The sequence below is a fragment of the Chiloscyllium plagiosum genome, unplaced genomic scaffold (genome assembly GCF_037043375.1).
Source record: "Chiloscyllium plagiosum isolate Xiang-an unplaced genomic scaffold, Cpla_swu_hap1 HiC_scaffold_3, whole genome shotgun sequence".
Taxonomy (NCBI): Eukaryota; Metazoa; Chordata; class Chondrichthyes; order Orectolobiformes; family Hemiscylliidae; genus Chiloscyllium; species Chiloscyllium plagiosum.
In genome coordinates this window covers 7,128,741-7,146,786 of record NW_028270141.1, presented here as the reverse complement: position 1 = coordinate 7,146,786, position 18,046 = coordinate 7,128,741, and the positions used below count along the sequence as shown (strand labels likewise).

General features: G+C 40.8%; 1 protein-coding gene across 2 annotated transcripts in view; it reads left to right on the top strand.

The window, feature by feature from the left end:
• Positions 1 to 11,726, top strand: part of wdr35 (WD repeat domain 35) — a 115,020-nt gene extending 103,294 nt beyond the window's left edge. For both annotated transcript variants that reach the window (XM_043676517.2, XM_043676508.2), the window contains 2 exons: positions 5,527 to 5,767; positions 11,154 to 11,726. In XM_043676517.2, the coding sequence (XP_043532452.1) occupies positions 5,527 to 5,767; positions 11,154 to 11,304 (392 nt within the window). In that variant the 3' untranslated portion in view covers positions 11,305 to 11,726. The remainder of the gene's footprint in view (positions 1 to 5,526; positions 5,768 to 11,153) is intronic.
• Positions 11,727 to 18,046: the final 6,320 nt, after the last annotated feature.

Sequence of the window (18,046 nt, the reverse complement as noted above, 5' to 3'; positions counted from 1 at the left end):
GAGTTGTTATAGGGTCAGTAGCATAGTGGTAATATCACTGAACCGATTATCCTTCGGTCTTGACTAATGCTTCGGCATGATCACAGCAGTTGTTGAAATTTCAGTACAATTAACTAATAATTTTGGAATTGATAGCTAGACTTTGTAATCATGCAATGAGACAATTGTCATTTATATTAAAAAAAAACGACTCTCTAATGTCTTTTAGGGAAGGAAATCTGCCATCTAGTTTAGTTTGACCTACATGTAATTCCAGACCTATTATGATTGACTCTGAACTACTCTCTGAAATGGCCTAACAAACAGCAGATGAACTGCAGCAGTTGACAGATGGTGGCTTAGCATCTTGCTCTAAACTGCAATTAGGGAAGGCCAACAAATATTGAATTTACTAGTGATTTCCATGTCTGATGAAAACATAAAACATGACTAATGAAGATTACATTATATAGAATATCACTGTGGCATATAATTGTTTTGTGAACAACTGATGGTTTTTGCCCTTTTAATTTTCCTTAGTATAATTATTTAATGAATAAAAAACATTTACTAATTTACGTTAATGACCTTTGGTTCTACTTTATTGGCTAACAAAGTAATAATCTTTGTATGAGCTGAAAAGTGTGTTGCTGGAAAAGCGCAGCAGGTCAGGCAGCATCAAAGGAGCAGGAGAATCGACGTTTCGGGCATAAGCCCTTCTTCAGGACTTCCTGAAGAAGGGCTTATGCCCGAAACGTCGATTCTCCTGCTCCTTGGAAGCTGCCTGACCTGCTGCGCTTTTCCAGCAACACATTTTTCAGCTCTGATCTCCAGCAACTGCAGTCCTCACTTTCTCCTAATAATCTTTGTATACCTTGTATATGGTTCAGTTGGCTGGACGTCAACAGTGTGGGTTCACTTCCTGCACTGGCTGAGGTTACCATGAAGGACTCTCCTTCTCACCTGCTTCTGAGATTTGATGACCTTCAGGTTAAACCACCACCATTCATGTCTGTCTTCAATAAGAGAACAGCGCTTTGGTAAAACTACTGTGACTTTAGCTTTTTTACTATATCTGTTGATCTTTCTGGATTAAGTATTTAACATTTGATACCTCATCCACAGCTACTCAGCAAAACGTTTTGATCCATAATTATTCTTCTTTATATTTCTGTACATTTAAACTCTAGTCCAATTCTGATTTGTTAATTATATACTTATAGTCACACTTTTTTTTGTATTGTGTCTTTCCAAGCCCAAAATGAGCCAAAGAGTATTTTTTTAAACAATGAAGTATTTTTCAAGTATAGCTACTTTTTGTCATGGCACAATTTTATTCATTTCTGTATAATACTCTACATTTATAATGATCAAATTCCATTTCCCATACGTCTGTCAGTTGCATAACCTCTTTACAAATTTTGGTTGTCAGTACGTCAATGCAAATTCATAGAGTCATAGAGATGTACAGCATGGAAACAGACCCTTCGGTCCAATCTGTCCATGCCGACCAGATATCCGAACCCAATCTAGTCTCACCTGCCAGCACCCGGCCCATATCCCTCCAAACCCTTCCTATTCATATATCCGTCCAAATGCCTCTTAAATGTTGTAATTGTACCAGCCTCCACCACATCCTCTGGCAGCTCATTCCATACATTCCATATGTGAAAAGGTTGCCCTGTAGATCTCTTTTATATCTTTCCCCTCTCACCCTAAACCTATGCCCTCTAGTTCTGGACTCCCGACCCCAAGGAAAAGACTTTGTCTATTTATCCTATCCATGCCCCTCATAACTTTGTAAACCTCTGTAAGGTCACCCCTCAGCATCCAGTGCTCCAGGGAGAACAGCCCCACCCTGTTCAACCTCTCCCTGTATCTCAGATCCTCCAACCCTGGCAACATCCTTGTCAATCTTTCTGAACCCTTTCAAGTTTCACAACATCTTTCCGATAGGAAGGAGACCAGAATTGCATGCAATATTCCAACAGTGGCCTAACCAATGTCCTGTACAGCCGCAACATGATCTCCCAACTCCTGTACTCAATACCCTGACCAATAAAGGAAAGCATACCAAACGTGTTCTTCACTATCCTACCTACCTGCGACTCCACTTTCAAGGAGCTATGAACCTGCACTCCAAGGTCTGTTTGTTCAGCAACACTCCCTAGGACCTTACCATTAAGTCTATAAGTCCTGCTAAGATTTGCTTTCCCAAAATGCAGCACCTTGCATTTACCTGAATTAAACTCCATCTGCCATTTCTCAGCCCATTGGCCCATCTGTCCAGATCCTGTGTAATCTGAGGTAACCTCTTCGCTGTCCACTACACCTCCAATTTTGGTGTCATCTGCAAACTTACTAACTGTACCTCTTATGCTTGCATCCAAATCATTTGTGTAAATGACAAAACGTAGAGAGCCCAGCACCGATCCTTGTGGCACTCCACTGGTCACAGGCCTCCAGTCTGAAAAACAACCCTCCACCACCACCCTCTGTCTTCTACCTTTGAGCCAGTTCTGTATCCAAATGACTAGTTCTCCCTGTATTCCATGAGATCTAACCTCGCTAATCAGTCTCCAATGGGGAACCTTGTCCAATGCCTTACTGAAGTCCATATAGATCACATCTACCGCTCTGCCCTCATCAATCCTCTTTGTTACTTCTTCAAAAAACTCAATCAAGTTTGTGAGACATGATTTCCCACACACAAAGCCATGTTGACTATCCCGAATCAGTCCTTGCCTTTCCAAGTACATGTACGTCCTGTACCTCAGGATTCCCTCCAACAACTTGCCCACCACCAAGGTCAGGCTCACCGGTCTATAGTTCCCTGGCTTGTCTTTACCGCCCTTCTTAAACAGTGGCACCACATTTACCAACCTCCAGTCTTCCGGCACCTCACCTGTGACTATCGATGATACAAATATCTCAGCAAGAGGCCCAGCAATCACTTCTCTAGCTTCCCACAGAGTTCTCGGGTACACCTGATCAGGTCCTGAGGATTTATCCACCTTTAACCGTTTCAGGACATCCAGCACTTCCTCATCTGTAATCTGGACATTTTGCATTATGTCACCATCTATTTCCCTACAGTCTATATCTTCCATCTCCTTTTCCACAGTAAATACTGATGCAAAATATTCATTTAGTATCTCCCCCATTTTCTGAGGCTCCACACAAAGGCCGCCTTGCTGATCTTTGAGGGGCCCTATTCTCTCCCTAGTTACCCTTTTGTCCTTAATATATTTGTAAAAACCCTTTGGATTCTCCTTAATTCTATTTGCCAAAGCTATCTCATGTCCCCTTTTTGCCCTCCTGATTTCCCTTTTAAGTGTACTCCTACTTTCTTTATATTCTTCTAAGGATTCACTCGCTCTATCCTGTCTATACCTGACATATGCTTCCTTCTTTTTCTGAACCAAGCCCTCAATTTCTTTAGTCATCCAGCATTCCCTATACCTACCAGCCTTCCCTTTCACCCTGACAGGAATATACTTTCTCAGGATTCTTGTTATCTCATTTCTGAAGGCTTCCCACTTTCCAGCCGTCCCTTTACGTGCGAACATCTGCTTCCAATCAGCTTTCGAAAGTTCTTGCCTAATACCATCAAAATTGGCCTTTCTCCCATTTAGAATTTCAACTTTTAGATCTGGTCTATCCTTTTCCATCACTATTTTGAAACTAATAGAATTATGGTCGCTGGCCCCAAAGTGCTCCCCCACTGACACCTCAGTCACCTGCCCTGCCTTATTTCCCAAGAGTAGGTCAAGTTATGCACCTTCTCTAGTGGATACATTCACATACTGAATAAGAAAATTGTCTTCTACACACTTAAGAAATTCCTTTCCATCTAAACCTTTAACACTATGGCAGTCCCTGTCGATGTTTGGAAAGTTAAAATCCCCTACCATAACTACCCTATTATTCTTACAGATAGCTGAGATCTCCTTCCAAGTTTGTTTCTCAATTTCCCTCTGACTATTGGGGGGGTCTATAATACAATCCCAATAAGGTGATCATCCCTTTCTTATTTCTCAGTTCCACTCAATAAACTTCCCTGGATGCATTTCCGGGAATATCCTCCCTCCACACAGCTGTAATGCTATCCCTTATCAAAAATGCAACTCCCCCTCCTCTCTTACCTCCCATTCTATCCTTCCTGTAGCATTTGTATCCTGGAACACTAAGCTGCCATCCTGCCCATCCCTGAGCCATGTTTCCATAATTGCTATGATATACCAGTCCCATGTTCCTAACCCTGAGTTCATCTGCCTTCCCTGTTAGGTCCCTTACATTGAAATAAATGCAGTTTAATTTATTAGTCCTACCTTGTCCCTGCCTGCCCTGACTGTTTGACTCACTTCTGTTCTCAGCTGTACCCGTCTCAGATCGATCTCTTTCCTCACTATCTCCCTGGATCCCACCCCCCACCTTACTAGTTTAAATCCTCCCAAGCAGTTCTAGCAAATTTACCTGCCAGTATATTAGTCCCCTTCCAATTTAGGTGCAATCCGTCCTCCTTGTACAGATCACTTCTACCCCAAAAGAGATTCCAATGATCCAAAAATGTGAATCCTTCTCCCATACACCAGCTCCTCAGCCATGCATTCATCTGCTCTATCCTCCTATTCCTGCCCTCACTAGCTCATAGCACTGGGAGTAATTTCCAGGTATTACTACCCTTGAGGACCTCCTTTTTAAATTTCTGCCTAACTCTCTGTAATCTCCCTTCAGAATCTCAATCTTTTTTCATTTTGGAATTGGAAATAATGACCTGTGAAGTCTCTGTTGAACTTACTGTCTCTATCTCTTTCCATTTGTCTATCCGTCTCTCAGCAGTAGTTCCTTTTTTTTTGCCAATTTTTGATGCAAGTTTGATTTGTGCCAATCACTTTTCTCAAGCAGTGGTTTTCATTTCTTTCTGAATTAGGAACCATTTAATATTGTCATTTGTGCAAGATCCTCCTGCATACATTGATGAGGCTATCTTGTTAATTGCTGAAAAATATCTCTACCCAAAAGAGAGAGTTGTGTTAGTGGAAGTAACATGTTCATAAACCAACAAATTCAGAAAATTAGAAATAAACATGTTCACTGCAAAGACATTACATGAATTAGTTCACACATCTCCAGGATTTAGAGCTTCCTGTGCCTCTAAGGGAATTCACTTTTTATTTTGCTTATCTAATTGTGAATGGAATTCTACATTCTGTCCTTAGTATAGAGATCTGTATTATAACCCCCCATTTAAGTGATTGCTTTAGGTCAAGGCAGAATAGCAGACTATGCTATTCCCCAAGTCCAATCTTAATCCAGAAGGCCAGTTCATAAGAGGATCCCCTGAGCCATGTGAGTGAGATTCAAAACATATGGATCAGAACGATCAAAGCAAATACATGTGCAGTCTAATATCCTTCAATACAGTTTAATTTTGAATCATTAGTTTGGAGGTGGTCCTTTGATTAAGATGAGTCTTTTGATTGTATGTGCTTATTGCAGCTAGTTTGTCATGAAGCCAAACAATTTTGTGTTGTAAATTTGCAGCACTTCATCTGCGGGACTATGAAGACATAATTCCCTCAGTGGAGATTTACTCTTTATTGGCCCTCGCTGCCTGTGCAAATCGGGCTTTTGGGACGTGTTCAAAAGCTTTTATCAAGCTTGAATCTTTAGACATGCTGACTTCAGAACAGAGGCAACAATATGAAGACCTTGCCCTTGAGATCTTCATCAAGCACAGTCCTAAAGATGGCAAGAAATCCGATTTGGACAGTCTCCCAGAAGGGTTGGTGTAAATTGTTTGTTTTTTAAAAAAGATTATTGCAATAGAAGCCTTAATATGGCAAAACTTTCCGAGGTGCTTCAATGAGAAAATGGACACTATTAAATAGTAGAAGGGTTAGGGAAGTGACTAAATGTATAGCCTACACGTGAAGAAACATTTTGATAGTGGGATAGGAAGAAAGAAGAGCTTATGAGAAGCATTTCTGTGTACAGTTTGAGATCAAGGTGCTGAATGCTGTGCCACCAAATTGGAGTTGAAGGACAATGCACATGTTGACACATGTTGAAAGGTTCTTCAGAGGAGGAAAGAAATAATAAAGGTATATAAAACTTTGTAGGTTGAGAATTTGGAATCCAGTAAACTGCAAAATTTGAAATAAAGTTTCAACGACATAGGTAGGAAGAGAGGTGGGGAGGTCATTCAAGAGCTCGGGGAGTTAGGCTGGAAGCTGAAAGCTAGGACAGACAGAGTCGTCATCTCCGGGTTGTTGCCGGTGCCACGTGACAGTGAGGCAAGGAATAGGGAGAGAGTGCAGTTGAACACGTGGCTGCAAGGATGGTATAGGAGGGAGGGCTTCAGGTATTTGGACAATTGGACTGCATTCTGGGGAAGGTGGGACCTGTACAAGCAGGACGGGTTGCACCTGAACCAGAAGGGCACCAATATCCTGGGGGGTAGGTTTGCTAGCTATCTTCGGGGGGGTTTAAACTAATTTGGCAGGAGGATGGGATCCGGACTTGTAGTCCAGCAAGTAGGCTAGCTGTTTGTCAGGATATCCAAGTATGTGGGGAGGCTGTGAAGAAGGTAGCACTGACTGGGAATACTTGCGGACACAGAGATGGGTTCAAGTGCGTATACTTCAACGCAAGGAGTATCAGAAATAAGGTCGGTGAACTTAAGGCGTGGATAGGTACCTGGGACTACGATGTTGTGGCCATCACGGAAATTAGGATAGAAGAGGGACAGGAATGGTTGTTGGAGGTTCCTGGTTACAGATGTTTCAGTAGGATTAGGGAGGGTGGTAAAAAAGGAGGGGGGGTGGCGTTGCTAATTAGAAATGGTATAACAGCTGCAGAAAGGCAGTTCGAGGGGGATCTGCCTTTAGAGGTAGTATGGGCTGAAGTCAGAAATAGGAAAGGTGCAGTCACCTTGTTGGGTGTTTACTATAGCCCCCCCCCAATAGCAGCAGAGATGTGGAGAAACAGATTGGGAAACAGATTTTGGAAAGGTGCAGAAGCCACAGGGTAGTAGTCATGGGCGATTTCAACTTCCCAAATATTGATTGGAAGCTCTTTAGATCAAGTAGATTGGATGGGGCGGTGTTTGTGCAGTGTGTCCAGGAAGCTTTTCTAACACAGTATGTAGATTGTCCGACCAGAGGGGAGGCCATTTTGGATTTGGTACTCGGTAATGAACCGGGACAAGTGATGGGCTTGTTAGTGGGTGAACATTTTGGTGATGGTGACCACAATTCTATGACTTTGACCTTGGTTATGGAGAGAGATAGGTGCGTGCAACAGGGTAGGTTTTACAATTGGGGGAAGGGTAATTACGATGCTGTAAGACAGGATCTGAGGAGCATAAGTTGGGAGCATAGGCTGTCGGGGAAGGATGTCGTGGAAATGTGAAACCTTTTCAAGGAACAGATATGACGTGTCCTTGATATGTATGTACCGGTCAGACAGGAAAGAAATGGTCGTGTGAGGGAACCTTGGTTGACGAGGGAGGTTGAATGTCTTGTAAAGAGGAAGAAGGAGGCTTACATAAGGTTGAGGAAACAGGGTTCAGACAGAGCAGTGGAGGGATACAGGATAGCCAGAAGGGACCTGAAGAAAGGGATTAGGAGAGCCAAGAGAGGGCATGAAAAATCTTTGGCGGATAGGATCAAGGATAACCCAAAGGCATTTTATGCGTATGTGAGAAACATGAGAATGACGAGAACGAGGGTAGGTCCAATCAAGGATAGTAGTGGGAGACTGTGTATTGAGTCGGAAGAGATAGGAGAGGTCTTGAATGAGTACTTTTCTTCAGTATTTACGAATGAGAGGGACCGTATTGTTGAAGAGGTGAGTGTGAAACGGACTGGTAAGCTAGAGGAGATACATGTTAGGAAGGAAGATGTGTTGGACATTTTGAACAACTTGAGGATAGACTAGTCCCCCAGGCCTGATGGGATATATCCTAGGATTATGTGCGAAACAAGAGAGGAAATTGCAGTACCGTTGGCAATGATCTTTTCATCTTCACTGTCAACGGGGGTGGTACCAGGGGACTGGAGAGTGGCGAATGTTGTGCCCCTGTTCAAAAAAGGGAATAGGGATAACCCCGGGAATTACAGGCCAGTTAGTCTTACTTCGGTGGTAGGTAAAGTAATGGAAAGGGTACTGAGGGATAGGATTTATGAGTATCTGGAAAGGCACTGCTTGATTAGGGACAGCCAGCATGGATTTGTGAAGGGTCGGTCTTGCCTTACAAGTCTTATTGAATTCTTTGAGGAGGTGACCAAGCATGTGGATGAGGGTAGAGCAGTGGATGTAGTATACATGGATTTTAGTAAGGCATTTGATAAGGTTCCCCATGGTAGGCTTATGCGGAAAGTCAGGAGGCATGGGATAGAGGGAAATTTGGCCAATTGGATAGAAAACTGGCTAACCGGTCAAAGTCAGAGAGTGGTGGTAGATGGTAAATATTCAGCCTGGAGCCCAGTTACAAGTGGAGTTCCGCAGGGATCAGTTCTGGGTCCTCTGCTGTTTGTAATTTTTATTAATGACTTGGATGAGGGAGTCGAAGGGTGGGTCAGTAAATTTGCAGATGATACGAAGATTGGTGGAGTTGTGGATAGTGAGGAGGGCTCTTGTCGGCTGCAAAGGGACTTGGATATGATGCAGAGCTGGGCTGAGGAGCGGCAGATGGAGTTCAACCCTGCCAAGTGTGAGGTTGTCCATTTTGGAAAGACAAATAAGAATGCGGAATACAGGGTTAACGGTAGGGTTCTTAGTGTGGTGGAGGAATAGAGGGATCTTGGGGTCTATGTTCATAGGTCTTTGAAAGTTGCCACTCAGGTGGATAGAGCTTGTAAGAAGGCCTATGGTGTATTAGCGTTCATTAGCAGAGGGATTGAATTCAAGAGTCGTGAAGTGATGTTGCAACTGTACAGGACTTTGGTTAGGCCACATTTGGAGTACTGTGTGCAGTTCTGGTCGCCTCACTTTAGGAAAGATGTGGAAGCTTTGGAGAGGGTGCAGAGAAGATTTACCAGGATGTTGCCTGGAATGGAGAATAGGTCGTACGAGGATAGGTTGAGAGTGCTAGGCCTTTTCTCGTTGGAACGGCGAAGGATGAGGGGTGACTTGATAGAGGTGTATAAGATGATCAGAGGAATAGATAGACAGTCAGAAACTTTTTCCCCGGGTACAACAGAGTGTTACAAGGGGACATAAATTTAAGGTGAAGGGTGGAAGGTATAGGGGAGATGTCAGGGGTGGGTTCTTTACCCAGAGAGTGGTGGGGGCATGGAATGCGCTGCCTGTGGGAGTGGTAGAGTCAGAATCTTTGGTGACCTTTAAGCGGCAATTGGATAGGTACATGGATGGGTGCTTAAGCTAGGACAAATGTTCGGCACAACATCGTGGGCCGAAGGGCCTGTTCTGTGCTGTATTGTTCTATGTTCTATGATCTATGTTCTAATGGGGCTAGGAGTACAGGAGAGTAGGGCATTGTTTGGGATATAATGTGAGAAGTTAAAATTTAAATAGAGTGGCGTTCATCCAAAGACAGCAAGGGGTGACCTTATAGAGGTTTACAAAATTATGAGGGGCATGGATAGGATAAATAGACAAAGTCTTTTCCCTGGGATTGGGGAGTCCAGAACTAGAGGGCATAGGTTTAGGGTAGAGGGGAAAGATATAAAAGAGACCTAAGGGGCAACTTTTTCAGACAGAGGGTGGTAAGTATATGGAATGAGCTGCCAGAGGATGTGGTGGAGGCTGGTATATGGGTATATGAATAGGAAGGGTTTGGAGGGATATGGGCCGGGTGCTGGCAGGTGGAACTAGATTGGGTTGGGATATCTGGTCGGCGTGGACAGGTTGGACCGAAGGGTCTGTTTCCGTGCTGTACATCTCTATGACTCTTATGTGAACAGCATGGATAAAAGTTTTGACAGGTGAAGGAGAAAAAGCCAGTGGCAGGTATTGGCTTTGAAATGTAAAAGGCGACCTTGACAATTTATGAGATATGTTTTTATAATTTTGTGTATCAAACTGGAACCAAGGATACTTAAAAGTCCATTGCAGCCTGCATAAGCAGATGGAGAAAGGATTGAAAATTGGGCAAAATGTAGAGTTTTTTTTATTGGGGTCTCTATAATCAGAAAAAGTATAGCCATCCATTTAAATTAGAGAAACATTTTGGCTGATGTTGAGTAGTGAAAGAGGTCAGTGGGGATTATAAACTCAGGAATGAAAGAAGGTAAGGTTCAGCTTCTCAGCATCTACAAGGAAATCAATTCAATGTCTAAGCATATTCTACTATGAGCTGTAGCCAAGATGAGAAAAAAGATTGGCCATGGATGAAATCTCAGTGCTATTAGAGTGGCCCTGTGGGTTGACAGGAAATATTGCCAAGCCTTTTCCACAGTACTTGTTAATTAATTCCCAGTAGAAACTAACATTCTGCAGCTAAAAGCAGCAACATAAACCTGAAAGAATTTCAGTGAGTCAAAATTGGACTGAACTGTGCAAGAATGCTCTTCCATGTTTTGATTTATGCAGAAGGATAGCCATGACATTTGCTGACAAAAGCAATTGAAGTTTAAATCGTAATTAAATATACAAAGTATGTTGACATACTTGTTGGAATTTTGAGATAAAATATTTCTTTTGCTTCAAAAGCTATCCTGTGGTGGCGGCTGTCACACAAATTTTGAGTATTAATAATGTGAATCATTTCAATTGGAAGTTAAAATCAGACACTAATCCTGGTATAAATAAAGACATCTCAGCCATTCTTAAGCTAGCGGCTTGGGTCAATGAGCTGGATGGCTGGTTTGCAATGTAGAGTGTCACCAACAGCGTGGGTTCAATTTCCACCATTGGCTGGAGGTTACTGTGAAAGATTCTCCTTCTCAACCTCTCCACTTGCCCTTGGGTAAAACCGTCATCAGTCATCCCACTCTAATGAGAAACCAGCACGATGATCCTGTAAAACTATGGTGTCTTGTCTTAATTTTGAATGGGTCAGTTGACAAGTTGAAGAGCTGGTTTTAAAATACTTTGATTTTCCCTTTTTGGTGGATGACAACAATGTAATCTTATAATTATTGCAAAGCATTTATTGTAAACTTTGTATTAATGAAAATACAAAATTTTTCATTTCTTTCCTGCAGAGGAGAAGGGAAACTTCCAACTTGTGTTGTGACAGGTCGGCCAATTGCAGACTACCAGTTCTGGATGTGCGGTGTCTGTAAACATTGTGCTCATGAACAGGATATAAGCAACCATAATTTTTGTCCCCTGTGTCATAATCCTGTAGGATAGATCAGCAAAGACTAAAGTAAACTTTATTTTAAAAAGCAGTATTGGTTTAGAAATGCCTGCTCAGATTTATTATGGCATTCATATAGTTGTTTGAAGAATTGTCTGTATTTTTGTAATTTTCAGCCCCCTCCAAAGTCTCATTGAACTAATATCACAATGGATGTTTGCATTATTTTCCATTTCAGAAACATACAGATATCAAATATTCCCAGTCATTCAAAGTGTACTTAAGCAACATGAAATTTCTTTTACACCAGAGTGAAAGATGGCTGATATACGTATTAACTAGCATCAAATTTATACTTTTTTATTGATATGCATCCAATTCGCTTTCACCAAGAATATTAATAACTTGCAGATAGGAGATGTTCATCTTGTTAGTCTGGTTTGAATTAAAGTCTAACTCTGAGATAAAAACCAAATGTAATTTGTCTTTGTTTTATATTGCTGCAGCATCTCTACATCTCTGTTCCCCCATTCAAATTTTATAGCTTGAAAAGGCTTTTCATATTGATCCCTATCTGGCTTCCTAAAGTCTAAGTTCTGTAAACTACAGTGTATCTCATACATGATTGGTTTAGTCGTCATCCCCAGACGTGGTGAGTCACAAAGCTCCAGCAAAGATCTTCTGCCACCAAGTAATCCTGGAAAGCCTTTTCTCTTCATCTTTACTTTTTTTCTTTATCATCAAATACATTATGAAATCTCTATCTTGCTTCTTTATCTTCATTAAGAATTATTGCCTGTGTTGTCACAAACTATGTAAATCTTGAAGTTATCTGCTGCTTCCCTCCTCTTAGCTATCAACTCAGTTCTGACTCGTTTCTTTCCTATTACCTCAACAACAGTGCTGCTTCAACTGCAGGCCAACCAACTTCTAGAGTCTCATACGAACATTGATGACTGCCTTCTCTCATTCACTTGCTCCCTTTCAAAATCATCAACATCACACCTACTAAAGATAAAACTCACGCACCTGAGTTCATTGCTCCCTCATGTTCAACCTTCCTTTTCTCTCACATTGTTGAGCACATTACCCAAAGCCATGCCTATCATTTCCACAGATCCAGGTTTGAATGGCTCTAAGCAGGTTTAAGCATCATTTATAGCCCATTATAATTGCTATAACCAAAAATCACAACTGTGACTACCTGTGTCTGAAAGAATTATAAAATTTTACAGAAAGAGGTTATTTAGTGCCTTTGCTGACTCTTAGACAAAACCATGTAATTCCCATCAGTGTCTGCCCAAACTATGCTTTAAAAATATAGGAAATTAGATGGAGTGCTCCAAATTCTACTGTTTGTAAAAAAAAAAAATCTTCACCCATCTCTATATTTTCTTTGGAAATGATTTGAAAGCAATGACCTGTGATCATTGACTGCTCACAAGGGAATAGTTTTACTCCAGCTACTCTACCTTGAAACCTCTAGGTAACATCTGTTCCAAGTTAACAGTCTGATCTTTCCCAGCATATCCTCATAATTCAACTCACTTTTCTGTGGTAGCATTGTGATAAATCTTTTCTGTATCCTTTTTATAGAGTCACTGAAAGACAAGAGGTGTTCAGCTCAATGACTTTGTGCCTCTCAGTAGAGTAATCAAATCAGTCCCATTTCCTCACCTATCTCCTTTCTCAGGCCTTTACATCTTTTCTGAAAGGCATGCCCAGAATTGTCCACAATACTCTGATTAAGACTGAAAACAGATTTATAAAATCATGGATGCTTTGCTTTTATATTCTACCCAAGTAGCCATTAACTTTTAAACATCTTATCAACTTGCTGTGCCACTTTTAAGAATTTACATTTATGTACACCAGCTTGTCTCTTCATTTACAGTTTTTAGAATCCTGACATTTTATTGTTACTATCTTTCTGTATTAGTCCAAAGTGAATTACTTGGTAATTTTCCACGTTGAACACCATCAGCTATACTTTAATCCATTTCAGTACTGTAATCATGAAGCCTGTAATCATGTGTCATCACCGACTCCTTAGCCAAGTTTTATATCATCTGCAAAACTTGTAACATTGTTCCCTGCACTCAAGTTTAGGCCATTTTCAAAAATTGCAAAACATAATAAACCCAAAAGTGCCCTTTGGAGAACACCAGTCATTGCAAACATGCATCCACTACCCCCATCCTTTGTTCTCACTGGGTCAATTTCTTATCCAAATCGCTGATTTTCCTTTAACAGCTTGGGCTCCTGGCTTCTTAATAAGCTTCCTGTATGAAACTTTAAGGCATTCAGCAAAGCTATTTTGTACATATTCTGCACTATGAATGTCTTTTGTTACCCCATCAAGTTAATAAGGCATGTTTTGCCTTGAACAAAACCATGTTGGTTCTCCTTGATTAATTTACGTCTTTCCAACTAAAATTATATTTGTCCCTCTAAGTTTTTCAATAATGTCCTTAATTAGATTTATTAGTCAGTCATTTCCTGGTTTATCCTTCTCTTTTACTTGAACTGAATACTGGTAAATGTTAGCAATCCTCAGGAACTCTATACTTTTATCTCTATTACATTGCCCACATCCTCACATAACTCAGCTCATTCTACAGCTGAAATTTTCACCTCAGCCTTTCGAGAAGGCATCAGAAAAAATGCTGTAAATTTTAGTCATTTTAAAACTTTAATTTCTGTGTCATCTCAATTGGTATCCTGGTATAGCCCAGAACTGAGATTCTCAAGTCTCTTTAAATGTCCTCTCCTCCTTTTAGGGCCCATCTTCAATCCACTACCTTTTGACTTGGGCCCATATTTTACACATTTCTCCACATTAAAAGATGCAACATAAAACAATAGCATTTTATAACAGCATAACATTTGATGAATTTCCCTCATAACTTTTCGAAAGAGAATTACATTAATGAATTTTGAACAAAGCTAAAACTTATGCGCATGACTTTTCTATTATAAGTAATTTATAGCAACTCAACTATAGGCAGAGAAATTGATTAGTTGATCAAATTATTCACAACAGTAGTTGGACAGAAAAATCACAAAACTGATTATATCTAGAAATATCCTTATCTATAAATATTAGCAGTTCACTTTATTAGAGGGTACTTGTACATCATTTCAATTGAGATTATTGACACTTGTTTTCTACAAAATGGAGTAGTGAGATCATAAACATTTGTGATTTTTTTCCTCCTGTCAATAGTCATTGATCAGGAGAATGTAAAAAAATGTGTACATTAAGCTTTCATTTATCTTCTATAATCTGTACAATTTATTCTATACATAGCGCAGTCTGAATCTTTAAAGTAGACAATTTTTGTATGAATCATATTATTTGGTACTTTGCCTTCCTTGTGTATTTCAATAAAACAATGAATTTACACTTGCATAAATGGATTGTTTTTAAATTATTTAGAAGTGGATCAAGGGAGAGGCTGAATAGGCAGGGGCAATTTTCCCTGGAGTGTCAGAGGCCAAGGGGTGACCTTTATAGAGGTTTATAAATCATAAGAGCCATGGATAAGGTAAACAAACAAGGTATTTTCCCTGGGGTGGGGAGTCCAGAGCTAGGGGACATAGGTGAGAGGGGAAAGATTTAAAAGGGACCTAAGGGACAACCTTTTCACATTGAAGGTGATGCGTGTGTGGAATGAGCTGCCACAGGAAGTGTTGGAGGCTGGTACAATTACAGCATTTAAAAAGGCAAGGGATGGGTATATCAGTAGGACGGGTTTAGAGGAACATGGGTTAAATGGGACTAGGTCAGTTTGAAATGGCTGGTCAGCACAAATGAGTTTGATTTAAGGGTCTGTTTCTGTGTCCTATGACTCAGACTGTAACTTCACCTTTTTGAACAGAAGGCTACAGGGATCCTGGTAAAGGATTCCAAAGTTATGTAGTTTTGAAGGTTTGGAGGGATATGGGGGTATATGGGCCAGGAGCAGGCAGGTGGGACTATTTTAGTTTGCAATTATGTTCAGCATGGACTGATTGGACCAATGGGTCTGTTTCTGTGCTATATGACTCTACGAATCTATGATTTTATTTTACAAAAAAAAATCACTTAGCAGTCAGTTCAGAATTACTGACCTTTATTGAGTATACTGGATCAAGCATACAACAATGTGTGTCATAGTCCCTTGAGTGGATTTGATGAAATTCACAAAATCTGTTGTGCAAGGTAACTAATTTTAAGAAAACCTCTGAACAAATTAAGTTCACTGAAGTTTCCTCACTGATCTTTAAGGACAACTTGTAAGAGCTTCAGATGTATGAACTAGGTTTCTTAGTCATGTTTTGTGGTTGATTGATCGAAATCTCAAAATCATGTTGAATCACTATGTTGTAAACATGATAATAAAATGCTGTTTGGAATTAATCAAAATAGTAAGAGCTTCAGCTGTATGTTTTATTTTCCATATGCACATTATTTTATAGAATCTCTGGATATTTCTAGACATAATTTGGGCTTGCTCATTTATTCTTCGTGAAAACTTTAAGATCTGGTATTTTGCATGAGCTGACTATGACCTACAGGAACACAGTCCTTTAACTGAAAAGCTCCAAGATCCGAAGTTTTTCTCATGAAGTTTCTTTCTCCAGAGCAAGGTTGTTTGGTGAGCAAACTGTTAACCCAACTCCACATTCACTCGACCCACATCACTCAGATGTGACGTGGCAATGTGGCCCAGCACTGCAGGCATCTGTTCTGTCTCAGGTACTCACAGGTGCATCTGCTGTAAGGTTTGTTTATTTTACCATGGAACTGTCACTTTTTCAGAAAACCAGCTGGCTCCGAGAGTTTCGGATAAAGGATTGTGCACCTGTACACTTAATTTTGCCTCGGAACTTCATTCTTCAACCTGGCAAGACAAATGTGTCACCAAATTTAATAGTTTGAAGGTCAACATGCTCCACAGACAGCACTTTTAAATTTCAATGGAAAAACTTTTGAAATTTGACATAATTGCTTATGCCTAAAAGTTCAAATTCCAAATAGAAGATGGCATCAGGATGATATCGCAATTAAAACACTTGTCAGTCCAAGTGTCAAATAACATTTGTGTCACACAAGTGCCCAGCAGAGAAAGGAGTAAATGATAGGTGGAGATGGAGCCCAGAGAGACAGAACAGCATTGGGCTGACAAAGGAATGGGTAATGGTGAGGTGGAGAGAAAGAAAAGCTCCTACTGGGGACCATTAATAGGTAAAAATAGGTTGGTTGTGATGACAAGACCTGGGCTTTGGGACTGGATAAAAGAGCATGGATGAAAGAGTTCAGACTCTAAAAATATTGAACTCTATAGGAGTTCTGAAGGTTGCAGGATCTCCAAGCAGAAAATTATGTGCTGTTCTTCCAGAAATAAAATCAGACATTGCTGGAAAAACTCAGCAGGTCTGGCAGCATCTGTGAACAGAAATCAAGAGTTAGCGTTTCTGGTTTGGTGACCCTTCCTCAGAGTTGTTCTTCCAGCTTGCACTAAGCCTCACTGGAGCACTTCACTAGGCCTGAGTCAGAAATGTTGGCCAAGGAACACAGTAGTGCATTGAAGTGTTAGGCAACCAAAAGCTCAGGTCACTTCCACAGACAGAACATTAGGTGTTCTACAAAGCAGTTACCTGCAAGGAACAAGTCAGGAGTGTGATAGATTCCATGTGCCCAAATGGGTTTCACTCCAACAACACTTAAGAAGCTTGAGTCCATCCTGGTCAAAGCAGCCCACTCATCCACCACCTTCAACATTCGCTTGCGCTGACGCAGTAGGTATTACTGCAAGATCCACTGCAGTGATTCACCAAAGTTCCTTTAGTATTTTCTAAACCTGTGACCTCTGCCACCATAAGGCAGCAGATGTAGAGTCGTAGACTCAGGGATGTACAGCACGAAAACAGACCCTTCTGTTCAACTCGTCCATGCTGACCAGATATTCCAACATAATCTAGTCCCATTTGCCAGCACGTTGACCATATCCCTTTAAACCCTTCCTATTCATATAGCCATTCACATGCTTTTTAAATGCTTCGGAGATGCCGGTGTTGGACTGGGGTGTACAAAGTTAAAAATCACATATAACCTGGTGTTGCGTGATTTTTAACTTTTTAAATGCTGTAATTGTACCAGCCTCTTCCACTTCCTCTGGCATATTGAGAATTTTCAGGTACTGATGTTCCCCCAAGGTTGTGACTTGGAATGATATCACCTCTCCTTCAGTCGCTGGGTCAAAACCATGGAAACTCTCTTCTTAACCAACTTGTGGTACCCCTATGGCCCAAGTACTGCAGTAATTTAAGGTTCTTCATTTGAAGGGATATGGGTCAGGAGCAGGCAGATGGGACTGCAGTTCACTTTGGGCTTATGTTCTGCACGGGCTGGTTGGTTTGAAGGGTGTATTTTCGAGCTGTTTTGACTCAATGATATTAACTCTAATTAGGGATTGGAGAAACCGCAAATATTTCCAACACTGCACGCGTAAAGCAAACAAGTTACTGCTACAAACGGGATGTCCTAAAAGACGATATATAAATAATATAAATAAAATCTTAACTTCTTATGCAGTTTACCAACAGTTTAACAGTTAGCAGCGCTGAGTTTAGAATGCACATGGAAATTCATTTCTTATTTTGGTGTTTTGTGGAATTAAAATCTTAAATCCTTGCTAATATTTACCAACCAGAAAGGATCTGGGGGGTCCTCTCGTATTGGTACAGACTGCACTTCAAATACAATCAATTAATGACGATATTTTGAAATAAAAATGCAAGGTTTCGCTT